General features: G+C 42.3%; 1 protein-coding gene and 1 non-coding gene across 2 annotated transcripts in view; one reads left to right on the forward strand and one right to left on the reverse strand.

Moving 5' to 3' along the window:
* Ccdc192 (coiled-coil domain containing 192) overlaps positions 1 to 19,053 on the reverse strand; it is a 195,931-nt gene that overhangs the window by 61,551 nt on the left and 115,327 nt on the right. Inside the window, 1 exon segment of the mRNA XM_032885914.1 lies at positions 6,410 to 6,542. Within this exon segment, the coding sequence (XP_032741805.1) occupies positions 6,410 to 6,542 (133 nt within the window).
* On the forward strand, positions 4,173 to 4,276 carry LOC116885092. Its single transcript, XR_004385961.1, has one exon. It is a non-coding gene; the product is annotated as a U6 spliceosomal RNA (small nuclear RNA).

Raw genomic sequence — 19,053 nt, forward strand, 5'->3', positions numbered from 1 at the left:
AAATCCCCATCTAGGCCTAGTTTATATGTTGGTCCTTTGTGTGCCTAGAGGTCTCTGAATTGTCATTTTGAAAAGGAACATAATCCTTAATTTATGCAGGACAAATTAGGGCGCAGCCTTCAGCTGGATGGAGCAACTTCTGTTTCTTGGGATTTTGTGCAACGGATTGCTCATCTTTGTGAGGGAGCCTTAGGGCCATTGTCAAACCTCTTGGGGACTTTCAAAAGCAGTGAGAAAGCTTTGGCTTTGGGGTTCTGTGGGTCTGTTTGGAGAGGAGTTTGGTGGAGAGAGCGGGCAAACCACAGTGTCTCAATGAGCCCTGTTTCTGTGAGTGAGGTGGTAAACCCCTGGAAAGACTGTATTGGGAAGCACTGCCCCTTGATGCTATCACCCCTGTGCCATCTCAGCCTCCCTGCTGTTAAGTGCTGCCTCTTAATGCTCTAAATAGAAATGCCACTGCCTCAGAGGAGCTTCTGCGTGAGGAGATTCTGTGGTGCTGCTTGAGTTTTTCTGCAAATGTGTTGGAGACTGATGCCTGCTGGGAGAGAAATTATCTTTTGTTTCCCCCGAAGTCTTGTTATTTGTTTGCGTATGTATGTATGTATGTATGTATGTATGTATGTATGTATGTATGTATCAAGGTAAAGACATCCGGTGCAGAATGCAGGCTGCTTATCTGTTCTCAGCAGACAACAGAGTGAGCCCCTTACCATCAAAGGACACAGGCATTCAGTAGTGCTTTGTGAAGGATTTACAGTGGTTTACACAGTGAGGTCCCAGGGCTATCCTGGTCACTTTTTGTACAGCTCTGGGCTGACTGGTAAAATAGGATTGTTCGTTCAGATGGAAGGGTGTCTGTAAAACACTTCTAGTCGAGCCATTGTTCTTTGGTCTCAGGAACTTACAGCCTTTGAAAAAAACTGTAGGTGAGCACAGGGTGCCATTGCTCAAAATCTCCACACGCAGGATACTTATTCAAGATGGAAGCCAGTCTAGTAACTATCAAAATGACTGCCCTCTAAATGCTCTTAATTCATACGATTCAGGACAACCATCATCATTTCAGAGCAGATTAATGCATAAACTGTACTGGGGGATTGCTGTATCTAGCATTAGGACTTTTTCTTTGTCTCCTGAGCCTTAGTTCCTAAACTCCTGATTGCAACAGGAGCTTTGATCTTGAAGATGTTTGAAGAGGGCAAGGGAGGTTTAGCCCAAAGTACTTGAGGCAAAAGTTTACCCCTCAATTTTCTGAGGACTATAGAAAAGCAATAGTTTGATTCTCAGGAAGTCATGAATATGTTGTTCAGTGTTTGAAACTGAAACGTTACTTCTATTACAGTCCCCTCCCCCAACAAATGTGGCTTATGTTACTTCTATGACAAGTTTTCTCCTCAAAGGTGGCTGGCTCTATGCAGATATTGAATCCAGGAAATGTCTGTGCTGGGATATGTCAATGCCACTGAGAGAATGTCCTTTAAATAAGAGGAAAGTTAAAAGATGCCTTAAGAGTTGATATGACTCTCACTTGAGGACAGAGCCAGGCCAGCTGGTCATTGGACCGCATAAGAAAAGTTAATTAAAAAATTAAGAGACAAAAAAAAACCCCATAAAGGAATATATTCCTTTAAGGAAGCAGGCTTGAAATATCTCTCTTGGTTATAAAGAGGAACCTGCAGGCTATCAAGTAACTGCACTCAATCAACAACGGGATTGGGTAGGTAGGGTATTTTGTGAAGTAACTTGGGTGAAGACAGGAAGGTGCACACCTATGCGCATTTCTAGGGAGGATTAGCTACCAGTGTGCTAACTGAAACAATGGTTCTCTCCATGGATGCGGTCCAGTTTGAACAGACGGTTGGTTGGGAGAGGCTGGAAACAGTAGAAGGAGAGGACTGGTTTGAAAAAGTAGGTCACTGGGAGTGGCTTTCAGGGCAGACTTGGCCAGGCCACACCCTTCTTTCCTTTGCTTCTCCAGCCTTCATCCGGAGAGCTGCCTTGAAACAGGACTCTGCCACCAGGATGTCCTCAACACAGGCCCAGAAACAAAGAAGCCAAATGGGCTGAGACTTCGGAAACCAAGAGCTGAAATAAATCTTTCCCCCTTAAGTCATCCTGTCACGTATTACGTCACCTTATCCCCTCTTCCCCAGTTGAGTAACTCAGTCTTACTAAAGCAAAGAACAGAAAGATCGTTCAGTTCCTACACATTGTGATTTAAAGAGTAGACTTACCCAGACTTTGAGAACCCTAGCACGCTAGGATTCCAGCTCTTTCTGGCGGTAAACAAAGCTGTAGGCACTTCAGCTCTGGAAATGACAGAAGGAATCTGCCTTGGTTTGAGACTATGTGCACAAAAGAAAACCAACAAAGACTGGCTGTGAGATTCCTGCTGTGCTAGTTTTATAACAAGGGGTTTTTATTCTCAGCTGAACTCATGTGTAAGGAAAAAAAAAACAGCTTGGCCTCTTACTGTTCTCTCAATTCGAGTATGAATGTGCATAAAGATATTCCTAATATTCTGGAACACATACTCTGATCCGAAGGTCTGAAAGGCAAGCTGATTACTTAGAAAACAAAGCAAACAAGGAAAAAAAATGGTATGTGTGGGTAGCAGGGATTTCTGTTTTATTTGGAAATTTTCCATTAGTCTGTTAGACTTGTGAGCATCCGTGTGTAGTTCTGACAGAGAAGCAGTGTTCTGCTAATCCAGTGACATGACCTGCTACTTACAGTCATCACCTTCCCTCCCCTCAGTGTGAACTGTTACAATAAACAGGCCAGTGAGGCAGGCCACCGTGTCACCAACAGAGGCAAGAAGGGGAAGTCTTCTCAAACTTCCCTTCAGCTCTATGCAGTCTAGACTTACACCACTTAAGACAGTTATTTCCTGGAGAATGATTTTACCTTCTGTTGATGGTTTAAAAACAAAACAAAACAACAACAAAGTACTTTTAAACATCCCTGGGATGATCCTCTCAGAAAGCAGTTGATTATATTTTATTTGCCCACGAGCTGATAGTGTACAGGTGCTGGTCTGTCTCCTCCATTCCAGTAATGAAATATCCCTTTCTCTAACTCCAGCTCTGTGCTTTCCAGTGGGAGCTGCCAGGCACAGGACTCTTCCCCCACCAGACTTTCCCTCTACTCTGCCACCCAGTGGTGGATGCCTTCCTATCCATCCAGCATTCCCCAGCCCTGGCCACACAGGGATACCCAGGGGTGGGTACCCAACTCAAGTCAACCCAATCAGATAGTCTTCTCTTGGGCACTTTCCTCACTACTGGGGAAGTGTTTGCTTTCTTTTCATCAGAGACGATAAGGGCAGACCATTGCTGCCTGTAGACAGGCTTCTTATTAAGATCTATGGAGCCAGGGAAGTCTCAATGCAGAAAGAAGCAGAGATGAGTGGTAAAGATTGTCCTTAGGGTACAGGGACTCCACTTCGTTAGCTGATAGTACTCTTTGTCTTGATTTGTTCCCAAGAATCACACATTGCCCTTTCTCCTTAAGATCTTAGGCTTGGAGCATCTGCCATTTGATCTGAGAGGCCCAAACAGACATTTTACAAAAATGGAGAAAGACATAGAGAGAGAGAGAGAGAGAGAGAGAGAGAGAGAGAGAGAGAGAGAGAGAGAGAGAGAGAGAGAAACCAAAGAGAGAGAGAGAGAGAGAGAGAGAGAGAGGAGAGAGAATCTTGCATACAAATAATTAAAGCTCCCGGATATCCTTTCACACAATAAATACCGACTGAGAGGGGGTGGAGAGGTGGCTCCGGCTCAAGGCTAAGGGCACTCACTAGTCCTGCAGCAGACCTGTGTCTGGTCAGGTTCGGTTTCCAGCACCCACATGGAAGCTCACAATAGCCAGGAACTCTGCTTTCAGAAGATCGCACATCTTCAGGCTCCTGGAGATAGATGCATGGTACATTCATTCACACAGAGTAACATATATGAATAAATAAATACCCAAAACAAAGAACTAGTGACAGTCCAATGGTCTATTTTCCTCACCAAATAAGAAAAGCAACTATGGGCTCACAATAGGCCTTTTAATGGCTTCTAAAATTGTATTTATATGTTTTTTATCACTGTATCAGATCACAAAGGCACTTTATTACTTTCTTCCCTTCAATATTATTTAAATTTTGACCTATGAGAATATCGGAGGTGTACTTACTTCAGAAGCATGTAGCCTAAACTGGAGCCATAGAGGGCAGATTAGCAAGGTCCCTACCAAGGATGATATGCAAATTCATGAAGCACCCCATGCCTTTAAAGACTTTGTTTGGATATCTAATAACTTATATGCAATTGAAAACAAATGATTAAAAAGTAAGCTATTCAAGGACCCAATTTAGTCCTAAAGAGCACAAAATACCATTTGGACCAAAATGAAGAGTTGGAACTAGACACGTCACAATAATGCGTCTGCCACAGGTTAACCAAGCAGCTGAGAAGTGGGAAGATTGTGTCAAGTAAGCTGGAGACTGTCCTCCAGTGTTCAAGCGTGACTGCTGACTTCTATTAAGTGACCATTGGAACTCTGGGACAGTGCCTCTTGTAATGACCTTTAAGTTGAAAGAACAATCTCTAATGAATTCTGTGAGGATTTATGTTGGTGAAAAGGCAATTTCTATACTATAGAGTTCTTTCTATACTGTTTGGATGGAAAAGAAAAGACTTGCCTTCCTGTGTGTTTTGAGGTGACAGTGTAATGATGTATCGGTTGCGTTCTGGGAAATTGCTATTCAGAATTGAAAATGAAAATTATCCCTGCAGCAGTGGCACATACCTTTACTCCTAGCATTTGGGAGGCCCAAGAGTTCGAGGCCAGCCTGGTTAAAGGGCAAGTCTACACAGAGAAACTGGTTTTTAGGGAGAGAGAGAGAGAGAGAGAGAGAGAGAGAGAGAGAGAGAGGGATGAACCAAAATTAAAGAGTTGGGATGCTGGGAGTGTCCCTTTCTCACTCACCACCTCTTTGCCCTCCCACTGCTTCCTTCTCCATTGGTTCCCAAGCTGCTTCTCTTTTTCCAGCATGACTTATGAGTAAAAAAGGAAGCCAGAGTAAGAACAATGGCATTGCTCCTGGCTTTGCAGGGAGAGCACACATCAAATGACAACCTTTGCCCTTGGGAACCAGAGCTTACCCTGAGATCACTGGGCAGAAATGAGCTGCTCTATACCAAAGAGAAAAAATGTTCTTGGTCTATTGAAGCCAAGAGGTGTACCTGAGTCGGTATGCTGCTGCCCCGATGCTACCTGCCCAAGACTGCTTGGTCTAACTTGGGATGAACAGATCACTGTCTCTGAGCTTCTCTCACTCCAATGGAGTCTGTTGTATACACTAACTCCAATGGGGTCTGTGAAATTCACAGCAAACTAGCACATACTATTGAATACTAATTTGAGTTATTGTTAATGAGGACACCTTGGGCATTTTTCTTTTGTTCTGTTTTGTTTGTCTCTCCTGGTGTGCTTATAGTTTCTTGATAGCAGAGTCCTTGTAGTTTTTCAAAATCTAGGTTTTCTAAGCCAGGCATGGTGGTCTATGCCTACAGTCATGGCATCCGAAGGCTGATGGGAGAGGACTGAAAGGTCAAGGCCAACTTGGGCCATGTAATGACATTCTCCATGTCCGAAATACCACCACCACGAAAACCTTGAGAAACTAATGTAGACGGTACTAACCCATAAAAAGTTGGATCGAGTGGCACATGTCTGTAACACCTTGAGCTTGTGGGCCAGCCCGTGTAGCTGAAGCCATCACTCCAGTTCAGTGAGAGACCCTATCTTAAAAAACAAGGAGGAAGCGATAGCAACTCTTGGTATCAATCAACCTTTGGCCTTCACGTGCACCTGTACATACACACATGCCCACATACCTATATAGCTATTATGATTGCTCTGAATTACCCAGATTTCATTCCCAAATAGCCTTCCAAGCTACTTCCTGCTTTATCTACTGGCAAGAAATAATTTCAACTTTCCTTGTGGTCGTCTTGGCCAACAGGCACTTATTTTTCAGCAAACTATTGGCCCTGTTCTAGAGCCCCAGGCCTTGAAGTGCCCTGACCTTTTGCTTACACTCCACCCTTCCCTCTCTGTCCCCCAGCTTATCTAGTGACATTTCTTAGATGCACCTCAGCCCAGCTATCCATATACAGAGACATCCCCTCTACAACTGCATATTCATTATCTCCCCGTCAAAAGATCAAAGCAAATCCAGCCTGGAGTTCACAGTTCCCGCGCTGCCTGTCTAACAGAACCACGCCAGGCCTGGCCAGCATACCGCTAGGCCAGAATCCTGCCAAGCACAGGACCTGGCGTTGTGCTTTGCTACCAAGCCATCTGTATGCATCACCCAGAATGAGGGGCCAATGTGCACCTGTCACGTGGTAATACTGACCTCTAGGGAAAGGCCTTCCTTCACAGAGTGTCATTATCTTCTCATTGAGTTCCAGGACAGTGATGGCAGCCTCTTGCTTAGCTATTGCCAAATCAGTTTGTAGCTTTTTCACTGCCTTTTTGTGCTTTAGTTTCTTAAAAAAATAAGAATTTCCTGTCACTGGAGACGGCAGACGCAAAAAAGGGATCAAAGGAATTAATGGTGTCTGGGCAAACATTGCTTCTGAAGCCCTGCTTAGCGAGGACACTTCATCTAAGCATTGTGACTTCATCTCTGCACCATCAGCATTTTTCACTCTCTTAAAGGGAGGAGGGGGAGGGGAGGGGGTTCAATCTGGATCTGAAATCTGTGGTTTGTTTACTTTGAATAGAGGCGATTATCAAACCTCTTCTTGTCATTTAGCATTTACTCCCAAGATGCTAAAGCCTCCGAGTATCAGGTTTCTACATCAATCTGTGAGCAGACTTATGAGAGATAACCAGAGCCTTGATTAGGAGCCCGATCCCCCGATATTTGAATTTTATCTGGATTCAAATAGACTCTGGAATGCATGTCGCTACCTGAATGTGCAGAAATGTAGATGCTTGCAGATACTTATTGTGGTGTTGTGTGGTAAATATGGAAACATGGTCAGGTCAGGTTGGAACCTTCCTGGGAGCCTTATTGGGCAGTGTTTCCATAACTCAGGATTCACCTTGAGCTTTCATGGATTCCCAAGTGGATTTGATTGTCAGAACGGGACTTATCTGCAGATTTGGAGCCATTGTTTGTTAGGACAAGCACTGCTTTCGCACAGTCCTGTTGCTTTTGGAAGCTGCCTTTCCACTGGGCAGCTCCTCTTGCCAAGTCTTTGTGGCTGATAATTAAGAAACCCGGAAAATGAACAAATAACCCTCCTTGTCGGACACCAATCTTGAGATAGGGAAAGGAATGCTCACTATGAAAGAACCTACTCTTCCCTGGCCTCTGAAGGGCAGGCACTCAGGTCACTGGGAATCAGCCCTGGGATTGAAAAGCCAGTCAAGTCAGTTAAGTCAGACAGGGGGTTAGAGAGACACAGCTCTCAGGTTCTCAAGATGGGCGATAGGGGTAAGGATGCAGCGAAGTGGAAAAACATAGGCACGAAAGCAAGGGTTTTATCTCCTGCATGGAAAAGCAAAATCAAAGGCCGATTGTCAAGCCTGGCATGGGAGCCCATGCCCGTAACCCTAGCAGCCCCTAGGAAGTAAAGGCATGAGTATCAGATCAGGGTTATTCTTAGCTACATATCCAAGATCAAAGCTAGGGTGGTCTACAAGAGACCCTGGCTTGAGAAATAAAAACAGAGATGGACTGGCTTTCAGACTTAACACAGGATGATTAGAACATCATGAAATCGTAATTAACAGCCAAAGGATGGCTAAAAGCATCCTTTTAAAGACCAATTCAAAGGAATGATAGCAAAGGAGCTAGCTGTTCTCCAGGGAACTAGAGAGGTGGCAAATGGCAGGGTTCACAGCCCGGGTAGTCCACAGCCCAGGTACCCTCACTTCTCAGTAGCCTTCCTCACTCCATGATGATGCACCCCCTGGTTATCAGGAACTATGCACTGGGCTGGCTGGCTACTGAAATCAAGACCAGTAGAACCTCCTACCTTCTTCCCCACGTCTGAGTAGCTAATCACTGAAACCATTCATGATTTGCCTTGAGAAATCGATTAGTTCCAGAAGAGACTGGGCTGCTCGGGGAGTGTGTCAGGAAACATGCTCTTAGTCGGCTGTCTGCTGATCTGTGTCTCCTCCCCTTGGGAGCTGGCTTTAGTCAGTTTGTTCCTAAAGACCTTGTCTATCCCAGGGCAGCAGAGGCATCTGGGAGGCACTAGGCCCCTGCTGACCTTTCCTGTAGCTCCCTCAAGAGTACTCTACACTCAGAACCATGCCTTTACAGCTCAGAACTTTGAAGACAGAAGACAGACGTGGAGACTGAAGAAGCAGAGGTGATGAGGAGATGGGCTAACAAGAGGGGAAAGGAAGAAGGGTGAGCTATAGGTGGAAAAAGACCTAATAATGAAATGCATGGCAAAGCCTTGGGATTAGATGTACTGATGGAAGCAAGTTATACACAAAAGTAGAGCGAGTGGTGAACTGGCAGAGAACTGGACAGGAGACACAGAAGGGCAGAGGGGCGACTCCAGAGCCTTGTTATACAGATGCTGTCCAGTAGGGTGAGGTTCCCATGTCTCTATATGCTTGGGGCTCAAAGATTATTGGTAATGAAGTAAAAATTGAAGATTCACTTTCCTCATGATTCTTTTTTGAAAACTCCCTCCCTCCTCTCTCTCTCTTTTTCCTTCTTTGAGACAGGGTCTTGCTGTGTATCTCAGGATGGCTTCAAACTTGAGATCTTACTTCCTTATCGATGTGTGAACATTTTATTAATTCCCAGTGGTCTATATTCACTTTCTAGTTGTTTGTAAGAAGACAAGTATTTTCTTCTAGAAGGTTTTAGCAAAGGGGACATTGAGCATAGCTAAGGAAAATAATAAATAAAGGTGACCTGGTAAGGACGGGTGAAATATAGCCGTGAGCTGATATGATATTCATTAGTTAGCGAAAGTCACATTGGTATTTTTGACAAGACAGTAGAATTCAGGAGGCATAGACACAGTGCATCTCAATAGCAACTAAGACTTTCAGCCTTTCCCCGCCTTGGTTCCGTTTCTATTTCTTGGTATTTGAGTTTGCATCCCTGCATACACTACGAATACGTCTGTCCACCTGTAAGCCATGCTCCAACCCCTCAACAGATTTTACTTTAAAAAATATAATTTTAAAACTATATTGTTCTTCTCTTTGGAAGTTATGTGTCAACCTTTCTTATTGTTCTAACAGTTGTCTGCTTGCCTAATGACCTAATAGTGAAATCAAGGCTATTTTGTTTGGAGAGGAAAGAAAAAAAAAAAAACCTGGTATCCAAGGGCAATCGTGACAGTTGACTCCAGTTATCTGAGGGACTATTCCAGGGGAGAGGAAGTTGAGTCAAATCATGTTGTTCTAGAGATACCATGAAGAACAATGGGGAGAAAACATGAGGAGGCAGGTTTTGGCAGTGCAGGAGAAAACACTCCCAACCATCAGAGCTGTAGCCATAATAAGGTAGACTGGGTCCTGGGGAAGACGTGCTGCTTCAGGTCTGATCAAGCAGAGACAGGAGCAACATCTCCAGGCAGGCCCATGCTAACTCTGGAAGCTGGGTCAAGAGGTAATTCTGAGTTTGGCTTCCCCCCCAGTTCTTTCCACCTCTGGTTCCTCCCACTCCCAGAAAGGGCACGATACAGGTAAGGAGAGGCCAGCCTCAAAGCTTGGAGGGGTATTAGAGTCACCAGGAACATTTTAAAGATGACCTTGGCATTCATGAGAAACTGTATAAGAAGACCTGTGCTTCCTTTAGAATTCAGGAATGATGTGACCCAAGGCCTTAACTGTCATTTAGCTACAGGGAAAAGGTTAGGAGAAATTAAATGTACATTAAAATTGAACAGCAACAACAACAACAACAACAACAAAAACAAAAACAACAACAACAACAATAAACCTAGACTGGTTACCTAAGGTTTCTACTGGAAACTTTTGGTTATTTAAACACTCTTTAGAATAGCTTAGCTTCTTTGCCCTCCCATCCCCCACCTTCCAGACAGAAGTGCCGTGTGCTACTAATTCATAGCTTTAACTGAGCCCTTTGGGCAGTCTGAGGAATTCAATTTGCCAGTGTGCTTTTATTAGTCAGAGACATCAAATGATTTCAACAATGATAATATTTTCCTTTGCTTTACTTGGCATTCACTAGCCAGGCAACCCAAGTTTTGTGCTTGGATCTAATAGCGTCTGTTATGGTCTCCCTAGTAACTGGGACTCTCTTTAGTCATTGCTGAAAAGCTTGTCTCGCTTGGAGCTAAGTTCCTATTACTTTGCTGTTTTCCTATTTCTCCCAAAGGGTGGAAAAAGGGAGGAAATCATGTATTTGTGCAATGTTTTGAAAAGGAAATATTTATCTGTATCATATTGCTGAATGGCTTGCATTATAACAAGTCAAGAAATAGCCAGGGGACTATTTATAGAGGAGTTTCAACACAGAGCTGTTGGTGATATTTTAAATTTGGGGGTATTTCCACATACTTTGCATCACAGACTTGTATTATGCAGCTGGGCCTTGTCACTTAATGGTCATGAGAAACTGGGCCAGTCACATGTCCTTGACAAGCTCCATCCCTGTTGTCGTAATCAAATGACATAATGTATAGATGTGCCTCCTACGTGGTGTCTGCAGTATAATAGTATCTGGGTTATTGTTTTTACCTGAACACATAGGACACAGTTTAACCCTTCACTAGCATATGAACACATCTTTTTAAAAAATGTCTCTTTCACTCTTTATAAGACATGAATCTGTAATTATTTGAAAATGAGACTTTTCCCTTTATAATTTTCTGCATGGTTGCTTTTATTTCTTACATCATGAAGATGAAAACGTTGTCTACAAGTGACCACTTATAAAATGCTCACTACCCAGGATGTAGGGCAGAATTGGATCTGGATGCAGAATGCAGACTTAAATCTCTCCTTTCAATCCCTTCCCGGTTAATAATGAATGTGGCGAATGTGCGGAGGGTACAACTTGGCTTAAGTGTCAACTGCACATCATCTCTTGCATCTTTATTCATGACAGTCCAAAAAACCACGACTGCATGGCCTATGTACACTCTTCCCAGGACATGCAGGCCATAGTTAAGGCCATAGTTAGAGATTCTCTCTTTCATGCTGCACGGAAAGCATGCCCTCCAGCCCTTAATGGGCATTCCCTCTGCTTGCCAGTGAAACTTAACTGACATTCACCTCGTGTCTCTCCAGATAGATGAGAAAACTGAGCTATCTGAGTCCCACTGGATGAAATCATTGTCATAGATTAAGCAGTAGAATGGACTTGAACCAAGGTCTTTTCTGGTTTCTTTCAAAAGCAATGGGACAATCATTAGTCAATAGCACCATTAATATTTTATAAGTTAATTAAAGTTAATTAAGTCTGCTAACTTAACAGACACAGATATAAAACAGTGGTTTTGGAGTGATACGGCGAGGCATCTGTAGGATGACTGCTGTAGTAACTTCCTGAGAACCTGGAAATTGGATGGTTTGATAAGCCCAGCTAATAATGTGGACAAGCTGTTGCTCTTATAAGGGGATTATCATCACATTTCTTTCTTCCTGTCTGTCTGTCTATCTATCTATCTATCTATCTATCTATCTATCTATCTATCTATCTATCATCTATTTATCTATCACCTATCCATCTATTATCTATCTGTCTATCATCTACCTATCATCTATCTATCTGTCATCTATCTATCATCACTTATTTATTAGCTGGCAATCAACATCACATTTCTGAGTCATATGGAACGACAGAGAAGATTAATCTAATGGAATCCTCCTACAAAGCATCTTGAAGGAAAGAACACGAAGGGAAACTAAAGTTAGCCGGTCAGTGAAGAACTGCTCTACAGCATTTGCCGTAGGTCCTAGGGCCCAGAATGGCCTTCAGCAAGCACCTGTGCATATATGACCTGGGGCAGATGCCAAGAGAGTCAGATTCAAATGTCAGAATCAGCATTTTTTTTCCAGTTCTTTACAATATCCCTCCCTCCGGTTTTGTTATTTTTTACTGTTCCCACTTGATGGGAGATCGTCTATACTTACTAAAGTGGGAAACTATGTCTACCCAACACATTCTAATCATTGCCCAAAGTTAGTAAGTTTGAGATTGCCAATGACAAAGTGATCTTAACAATCCAGCTAATAACTAAATTTTGTACAGGGAAAGACTGCTTAATAGTAAAAACAAAAATCAGGTATCATTTTCCTTTCTCTGTGAGAAAAAATTATTATAGACATGAGAGAATTTCTAGTTTATATCCTAGCTTCCAGAGCACCGATGTAAGTGGCTATTTAATAGAAATTACAGACAACTACACACTAAAGAGGTATTATACACTTTGGAGAGAATTTCCATGATTAGGGAGTCCTTTCTAACAAAAGAATTGTATTAAAGTTTTGCACTGAAGACAATGAGCTGCCCTTCCCTTCCTGTGGCATACAGCCCATTGCCGGGAATTTTCTAGAGAGAAATGAAACTTATTGACCCTTTGCAGTACACCAGACATAGCTCTGGGAGTTTAATATGCATTGCCTCATTTCATATTTATAGCCATTCGGTGTAACTGGACAATTGCTATTCTTATTTTAGGCACAGGTACTGAGTCACAGAAAGGTTAAAGTCAATTGCTCAAAGTGTGAAGGTTCAAATGCATGTGGTCTGTTCACATTCTACCATCCATTCCAAAGGCAAATTGGACACAGGCCTCTGTGTCGCACCTAGCACAGAACATTTCATAGTCTACACCTTTCTAATGGAAGTCAAAGTGGTATGTAGTTCCTGACTGTGGAATCCTGATACTATGAACTTGACCACAGAAAGAGACCTGGAAACCTATATGGGACCATTAAATCCTAGAATAACATAGATTTGAGTGTTCTCTTAGAATCAAGTTGCAGTCCTAGTACTAGAAGTAAGCATAGAGGAAAATCAAGCAAATTGCTCCTATGAAGCTAATAAAACTGCAGGAAGCAGGTCTCAGAGCTGGGGGTCCCAATTCTTCATCTTTGTCCCTTTTCCTATACCAACATTATGTTGCTTTCTGTCTATGAGAGCTTAAGCGCAATTGATTAGCTATAAGATTGGAATACAGAGCTGTACCTAAGATCCCTCAAATTTAAAGCTCCAGTATCAAAAATAGTCAGACTCCAGGTGAGTGTGCACATGTATGCATACTCAGAGAGAGGGGGAGGAGAAGGGAGAGGGGGAGGGAGAGGACGAGAGAGAGATGGAGAGAGCTTCCTCATGATAGAAAGAAAAATCTAAGTATCTGATTTCTTGGCACCTTGAAAGAAACGAGTTCTGGGCTGGAGATGTAGTTCAATGGTAGATTGCTTGCCTATTAATGCCAGAGATCCCATGTTCAAAGACCAGCACTTCACACTCTCCACCATAACAAACAGTGTCAGTGTCCACCAGCAAACTTGCTCTTACCATGTTAGGATATGTCCTATATTATACTCAAGACAGCAAACTTGCTCTTCAAGATGTTCTGATCAAGATGTTCGGACATCAAGGGGAAAGGTTCGCCTGTTCTTTCTTTGTGCAATACAGCCTCAGTTTTCTTACCTAGAAAAGGTCAGTCAAGCTGACAAGTTGTGAATTTTGAGAAAGAAGCTGTTGAATGATAACTATGATTTTGGCTGAGTCGAGCAAGAAGAAAGCAAAGTGTTCAAGGGGGATCTGATGAAAAGAAACTCGCGGGGCAGTACTGTGAATGCCAAGTCTACTCGGTCTCACCGTTTCAAACCACGCCCTATGAATAGAGAGAGGTGATTGTCACACCTAACAGAGCCTAGTAGGAAGCTGCTTCTCAGGCCAATTCTCCCTGGGGACAGAGAGAGCCCAAAGGGCCCAAGCTACACATGAAGCAATTTCATTTTTCTCAGCCCCACCTTTACAGGTGCTGGGATCATTAGCAAACAGCTCCAAGTGACGTGGGTGGAAAGGAACAGAAACCAGAGAGGAGAGAATGAATTCTCTTATCTGCCTTGTGAGAAACATGCTAGGTTCTCTAACGCGATCCCAAAATAATGAAGTACTTTGCTATGCAATTACTTTAGAGTTGGGCAGATTTTATTTTACCTTTTCCTCCCTCCGGACTTTGGTACTCCATTTACACATGAGGAAAGGGCATCTTTCTAGAAGTCGATCAGCAGCTATTGGCTGCTGTGATCCTTCTTGACTCCTAAGGCAAAGGAGCACATTCAAGGGCTGGAAACCAAGGCCTAAGAATCAAGATGCTTCAAGGACTTTCAAGGTTTCTTCCCTATTAGCTCTTTCACATCCAGCCCTAAAGTTAGCAACAGAATATTCCCAGTCAATGAGCTCTTTTGCACCTAACTCTTTGAGCAAGAAAGTGGTAAGCAGAAAACAGAAAAAGTACCTGAGACTGGGGACAGTGCTGGCCTTAACTCTTCTGCAGACAAAAATTCAAGCAGAAAACAGAAAAGTAGTCTCAGACTGGGGACAATGACTTCACAGCACAACTGCAGACAGCTCGAAATGAAACCTGTACGCTCTTGTGAGAAAAGTTTTTTTTTACGTTAAAAGTGTGTAGGGGTAACTGGTTTAAAAATTGTTGAGAGGTGTATGAGTTATGAGTCTATTATTTCAAATTTTGATTCTTTATAGGAGGAATTTCTGAGATCCCAATCAATTCTTGGAAGTGACTCATCATGCCACATAATTTTATCATAAAAGCTGCAAGTCATCCACTTAATAGCTGCAATTAAATGAGTAATTGGTCAGTTCTTTAATTTTCACTTGCTTTAATCTGATGGATCTGGAACAAAAATAGTTTCATAGGGGTCAAGGAGCTAAAAACTTCTTACCAGGTTGACTGCAAGTGTTCTTTGAAAGTAGAGTTGCCTAAACCTAGAGGTGATTGTAGTCAGTGTGATGCACACCTGGAATCCTAGGGGTGATTGTGGTCAGTGTGATGCACATCTGGAGTCCTAGGGGTGATTGTGGACAGTGTGATCCACATCTGGAATCTTAGAGGTGATTGTGGGCAGTGTGATGCACATCTGGAATCTTAGAGGTGATTGTGGGCAGTGTGATGCACTTCTGGAATCTTAGAGGTGATTGTGGGCAGTGTGATGCACTTCTGGAATCTTAGAGGTGATTGTGGGCAGTGTGTGATCTGGAAATCTTAGAGGTGATTGTGGGCAGTGTGATGCACATCTGGAGCCCCATTTTCTCAGGAGAGTCAAAAAGGAGAATGAAATGAGCTCAGGATTCATGGCCAGCGTGGGTCCAAGAGGTCTGACTTCTTTAAAGTAAAGACTGTAGAAAACAAGGAATAGAGGTGAGGGAAGAAGTCACTCTAGCTTGCCATTCATTAGATCTAATTCCTTATTATTTCTTCTTTGATGACACAGCACTGGGACAAAATGGTCTCAACATTCAGCAATAAATGCATGCAATACTATTTAGGGAAACTCTCTGGTTTGTATCATGAAACGACATTTCTGGGTGTTGAGATCAAACTTTCGGGATTTATGCACAGTTGCTTAAAACATGTTACTTTCAGCATCTGTCCTGTGTGTGAATTGGCTTGTACAGTGGGTCCTGATAAAAATATGCTCTACACCTGTGGCTGGAGTATGAGGCGTGGAAGAGAGGGAAGACGTGGGGGTGATGTAAACGTTGGCTTTGGAGGTATTAGCAAGTTTCAGATTGCATATTTTAACAAGTCTAAACAAATGCTCTTGCTAGAAAACAACTCATCAGATGGAAGCTATTCCTTGGCTTTGTGGGTCTCAAGGGTCTGCCTGACCTGTTAATTCATTCTCTACGAGGCGCCTCCTCTTAATTCCATTACAAATCTAACAGGGTGGTGATGGTACATGAGTCTGAACTCCTTGGTAAAGGTCTGTCATTAACTTCAGGAACCAAGACTTGTAGGTCTCGATGCCTGTTCTCATCCACACACCCTCAGCTTAGATGTGCCAGGATAACAGTAGGGAGGGGACTGTGTGGACTTGGCGGAGTACCACTTGCCACATCTCTAACCTGTTATGTCACAATTTCCCAGAGTCTGAGATAGTAAGATGTAAGGATAACCACGCCAGTTGTTTGTCAATAAAAGGCTGAAGATTTCACAACAGGCTCATGATAAACTACCTGTTTTCCTCTTGACCCAGAAAACTGATATGCGTCCATCAAGTTTGGTTAACCCGGCACAAATTACCGTCACCGAGGAAGAGGAAACCTCAAATGAGGAACTTGCTCCTAGCAGATTGGCCTATGAACACTGATTGGCGATTGATGTGGGAGGGCCCTGCCCACCGTGGGCTGGGCCACTCTTTCGCAGGTGATACTGGGATATGTCAGAATGCATGCTGAGAGGGCATGAGGAGCAAACCAGTACATAGTGTTCCTTCATGGCCTCTGCTTCAGTTTCTGCCCCAGCTTCTGCCTTGGATTCCCTGGATGATGATGGACTGTAAGCTGTGAACTGAAATGCATCCTTTCTTCCCCAAGTTGATTTTTTTTTTTTTTTGGTCATGGTGTTTATCATAGGAACAGAAAGCAAATTACAATACTACGGGAACCATGTTCGCTGAGTTCTGGTTTAGACCTGAATTTCCAAATACTCTTTTGAAATAGTGAAAGCAACACTACCCTGACAGAATGGTGCCCAGAAATAGATCCTTGGGTAGCAAAGACTGAATCTGACACTCTTGGATGGGAGTCAGGCTGACACAGAACCAGCCAGTCAAGCATTTCTGAAGCCAAAATTCAGGATATGCACATGAAATACTTTTTATTGCATCAAAAAATGAAGAGACAAACAAGATACCCCTTTATTTTGTTCAAATGTGACGTTAACTTCTGTCTGCTCTTACTTGGTTCCGCAGTGTTGTACATGGGCTGACAATTAGTCTCCTCAGTCACTGGTGTACTTCACTTTCCAACGGAGAGCACAGGTGCCCATGATATTAATACTTGGAAGTATATAGTGCTGTAATGTCAAGTATAGAGGTGTCACGGGGCTACTAATTTCCAGGTCTATTTCATCTTGCAAAGCCTAGAACTTCCATTTCCCATTTTCTTCTCCCCAGGGAGCTGCAATTTCTCTTTCTGTTTCTGTGAATTTGACAATTTTGGGTACCTCATGTAAATAAGATCATGACTCTTAGCACGTTATCTTCAAGGCTTATTCATACTGAAACACAGATTAGAATTCTCGTCATGTTTCAAGAAGAGTCAAAATCTATGGCCTGAATAGGTTATATGCTTTCTATTCTTTAATATTTTTAGTGTGTGTGTGTGTGTGTGTGTGTGTGTGTGTGTGTGTGTGTGTGTACACAAGATACTGGGAGGCACGCATTCCATATGCATAGAGGTGAGAAAACAATTGTATGTAAAATAATAATCTTACTTTTATGTGGTCCCAGGGATCAAATTCAGATTGCCAGGCTTGTACCAGAGCCTTGCACTATAAGTCATCTGGCCCTAGGTGACATTTTATTTAGCCATTGATTCTTCTAATCACATAGATTGATTCCACTGTTTGCATTGAGTAGGGGATCTCTCTCCCTCCTCTCTCTCCATAGAAATATTTTTGAGATTATATAACCACCTTTCTCTCTTCCCCTTCCTCCCTCCACATTACCCGATTTCTTTCAAATTTGTGATCTATTTTTCATTGTCATTGATACCTATATGCATATGTATGTGTATGTTTATTTGTATTTGTACATGAATATATATGTGTAAGTGCATGTATCATATATTATATGTATATATATACATATGTGTGTATGTGTGTGTATATTCCTAAATGTAACCTGCTCAGTTTACATATGTTACTTGTATGTTTTCAGGGTTGATCATTTGATTTAGGGCTGGTGTTGTATGTGCTTTTCCCTGGGGAAGACTATTTATCCCACTCTCAGCATTCCTTAGTTGCTTATAGTTCTTTATGTAGGGTTGAAGCCTTTTGGTCTTTTCCTCGCAGAGAATATTTCTTGAAATAGTGATCATAGTAGCATAGTAATTATAATAATTTTATAGATGAACTGAAACATGATCTTTTGTTATAAAGTTCATTTGAATTTTTCACAAATACTTTATTTTTGACTTTGTTATCAATTAAAAATGTTTTTAAAATGGGAAGGACTCAGAAGTCATCTTAGATCTCATTGCATGACTCTGGTAATTCTTATTGGCATACATGTGAACTTGTGCAGACCATTCTGCCTCAGTCTCCTGAGAAGTAGAATTACAGGCATGTACAGTCACACCCAGACCACTAGTTGTGTGTATTTGGGGTATGACATGCTAATTTCTTGACTTATGTATGTAATGTACATGGATCAAATGAAGCTAATTAGTATTTTCATTACTTTTTTATTATTTATGTTTTGAACTCCCAAACTTCTATTTTCTTGTTGAATAATAAATTATTAAAAACTATATTCTCCCTACCGTGCTGTAGCCCACTGGAGCCTACCTCTCTCATGTAACTGTATTTTTAAGATTCTTGTTATTCAGTCTTCCTCTTTACCCTCTCTGGTCTCTGAGCCCATGTCTTTAGCTTCCACATATGAACAAGAATATGAATTATTGGTCTTGCCATGGCTGGTTTATTTCACTTCACTTTGTAGCAAATGGCACGATTTTATTTTTTATTGTAGGATAATATTTAATTGGGTATATTTCTAACATTTTAATATTATCAATCCATATGTTGACAAATACTTTGGACGATGTCATGGTTTGGCTACTGAGAGTAGTGCTTGCATCACCACGGAAGCCCGTGTGCCTCACTGATGCAACGACTTTGCCTCTTTTGGGTGCACATCAGTGGTGGGTTTCCTAGGCAACATATTATTGAGTTCATACGTGAGTCACCACACTGTTTCCAATAGTGAATGGGTTTCCTTTCCTTCTTATCCTTATCTTTTCTTAGTAAAGTTATAAACGAGACGAGACGACTGCTGTCC

The sequence above is a fragment of the Rattus rattus genome, chromosome 15 (genome assembly GCF_011064425.1).
Source record: "Rattus rattus isolate New Zealand chromosome 15, Rrattus_CSIRO_v1, whole genome shotgun sequence".
Taxonomy (NCBI): Eukaryota; Metazoa; Chordata; class Mammalia; order Rodentia; family Muridae; genus Rattus; species Rattus rattus.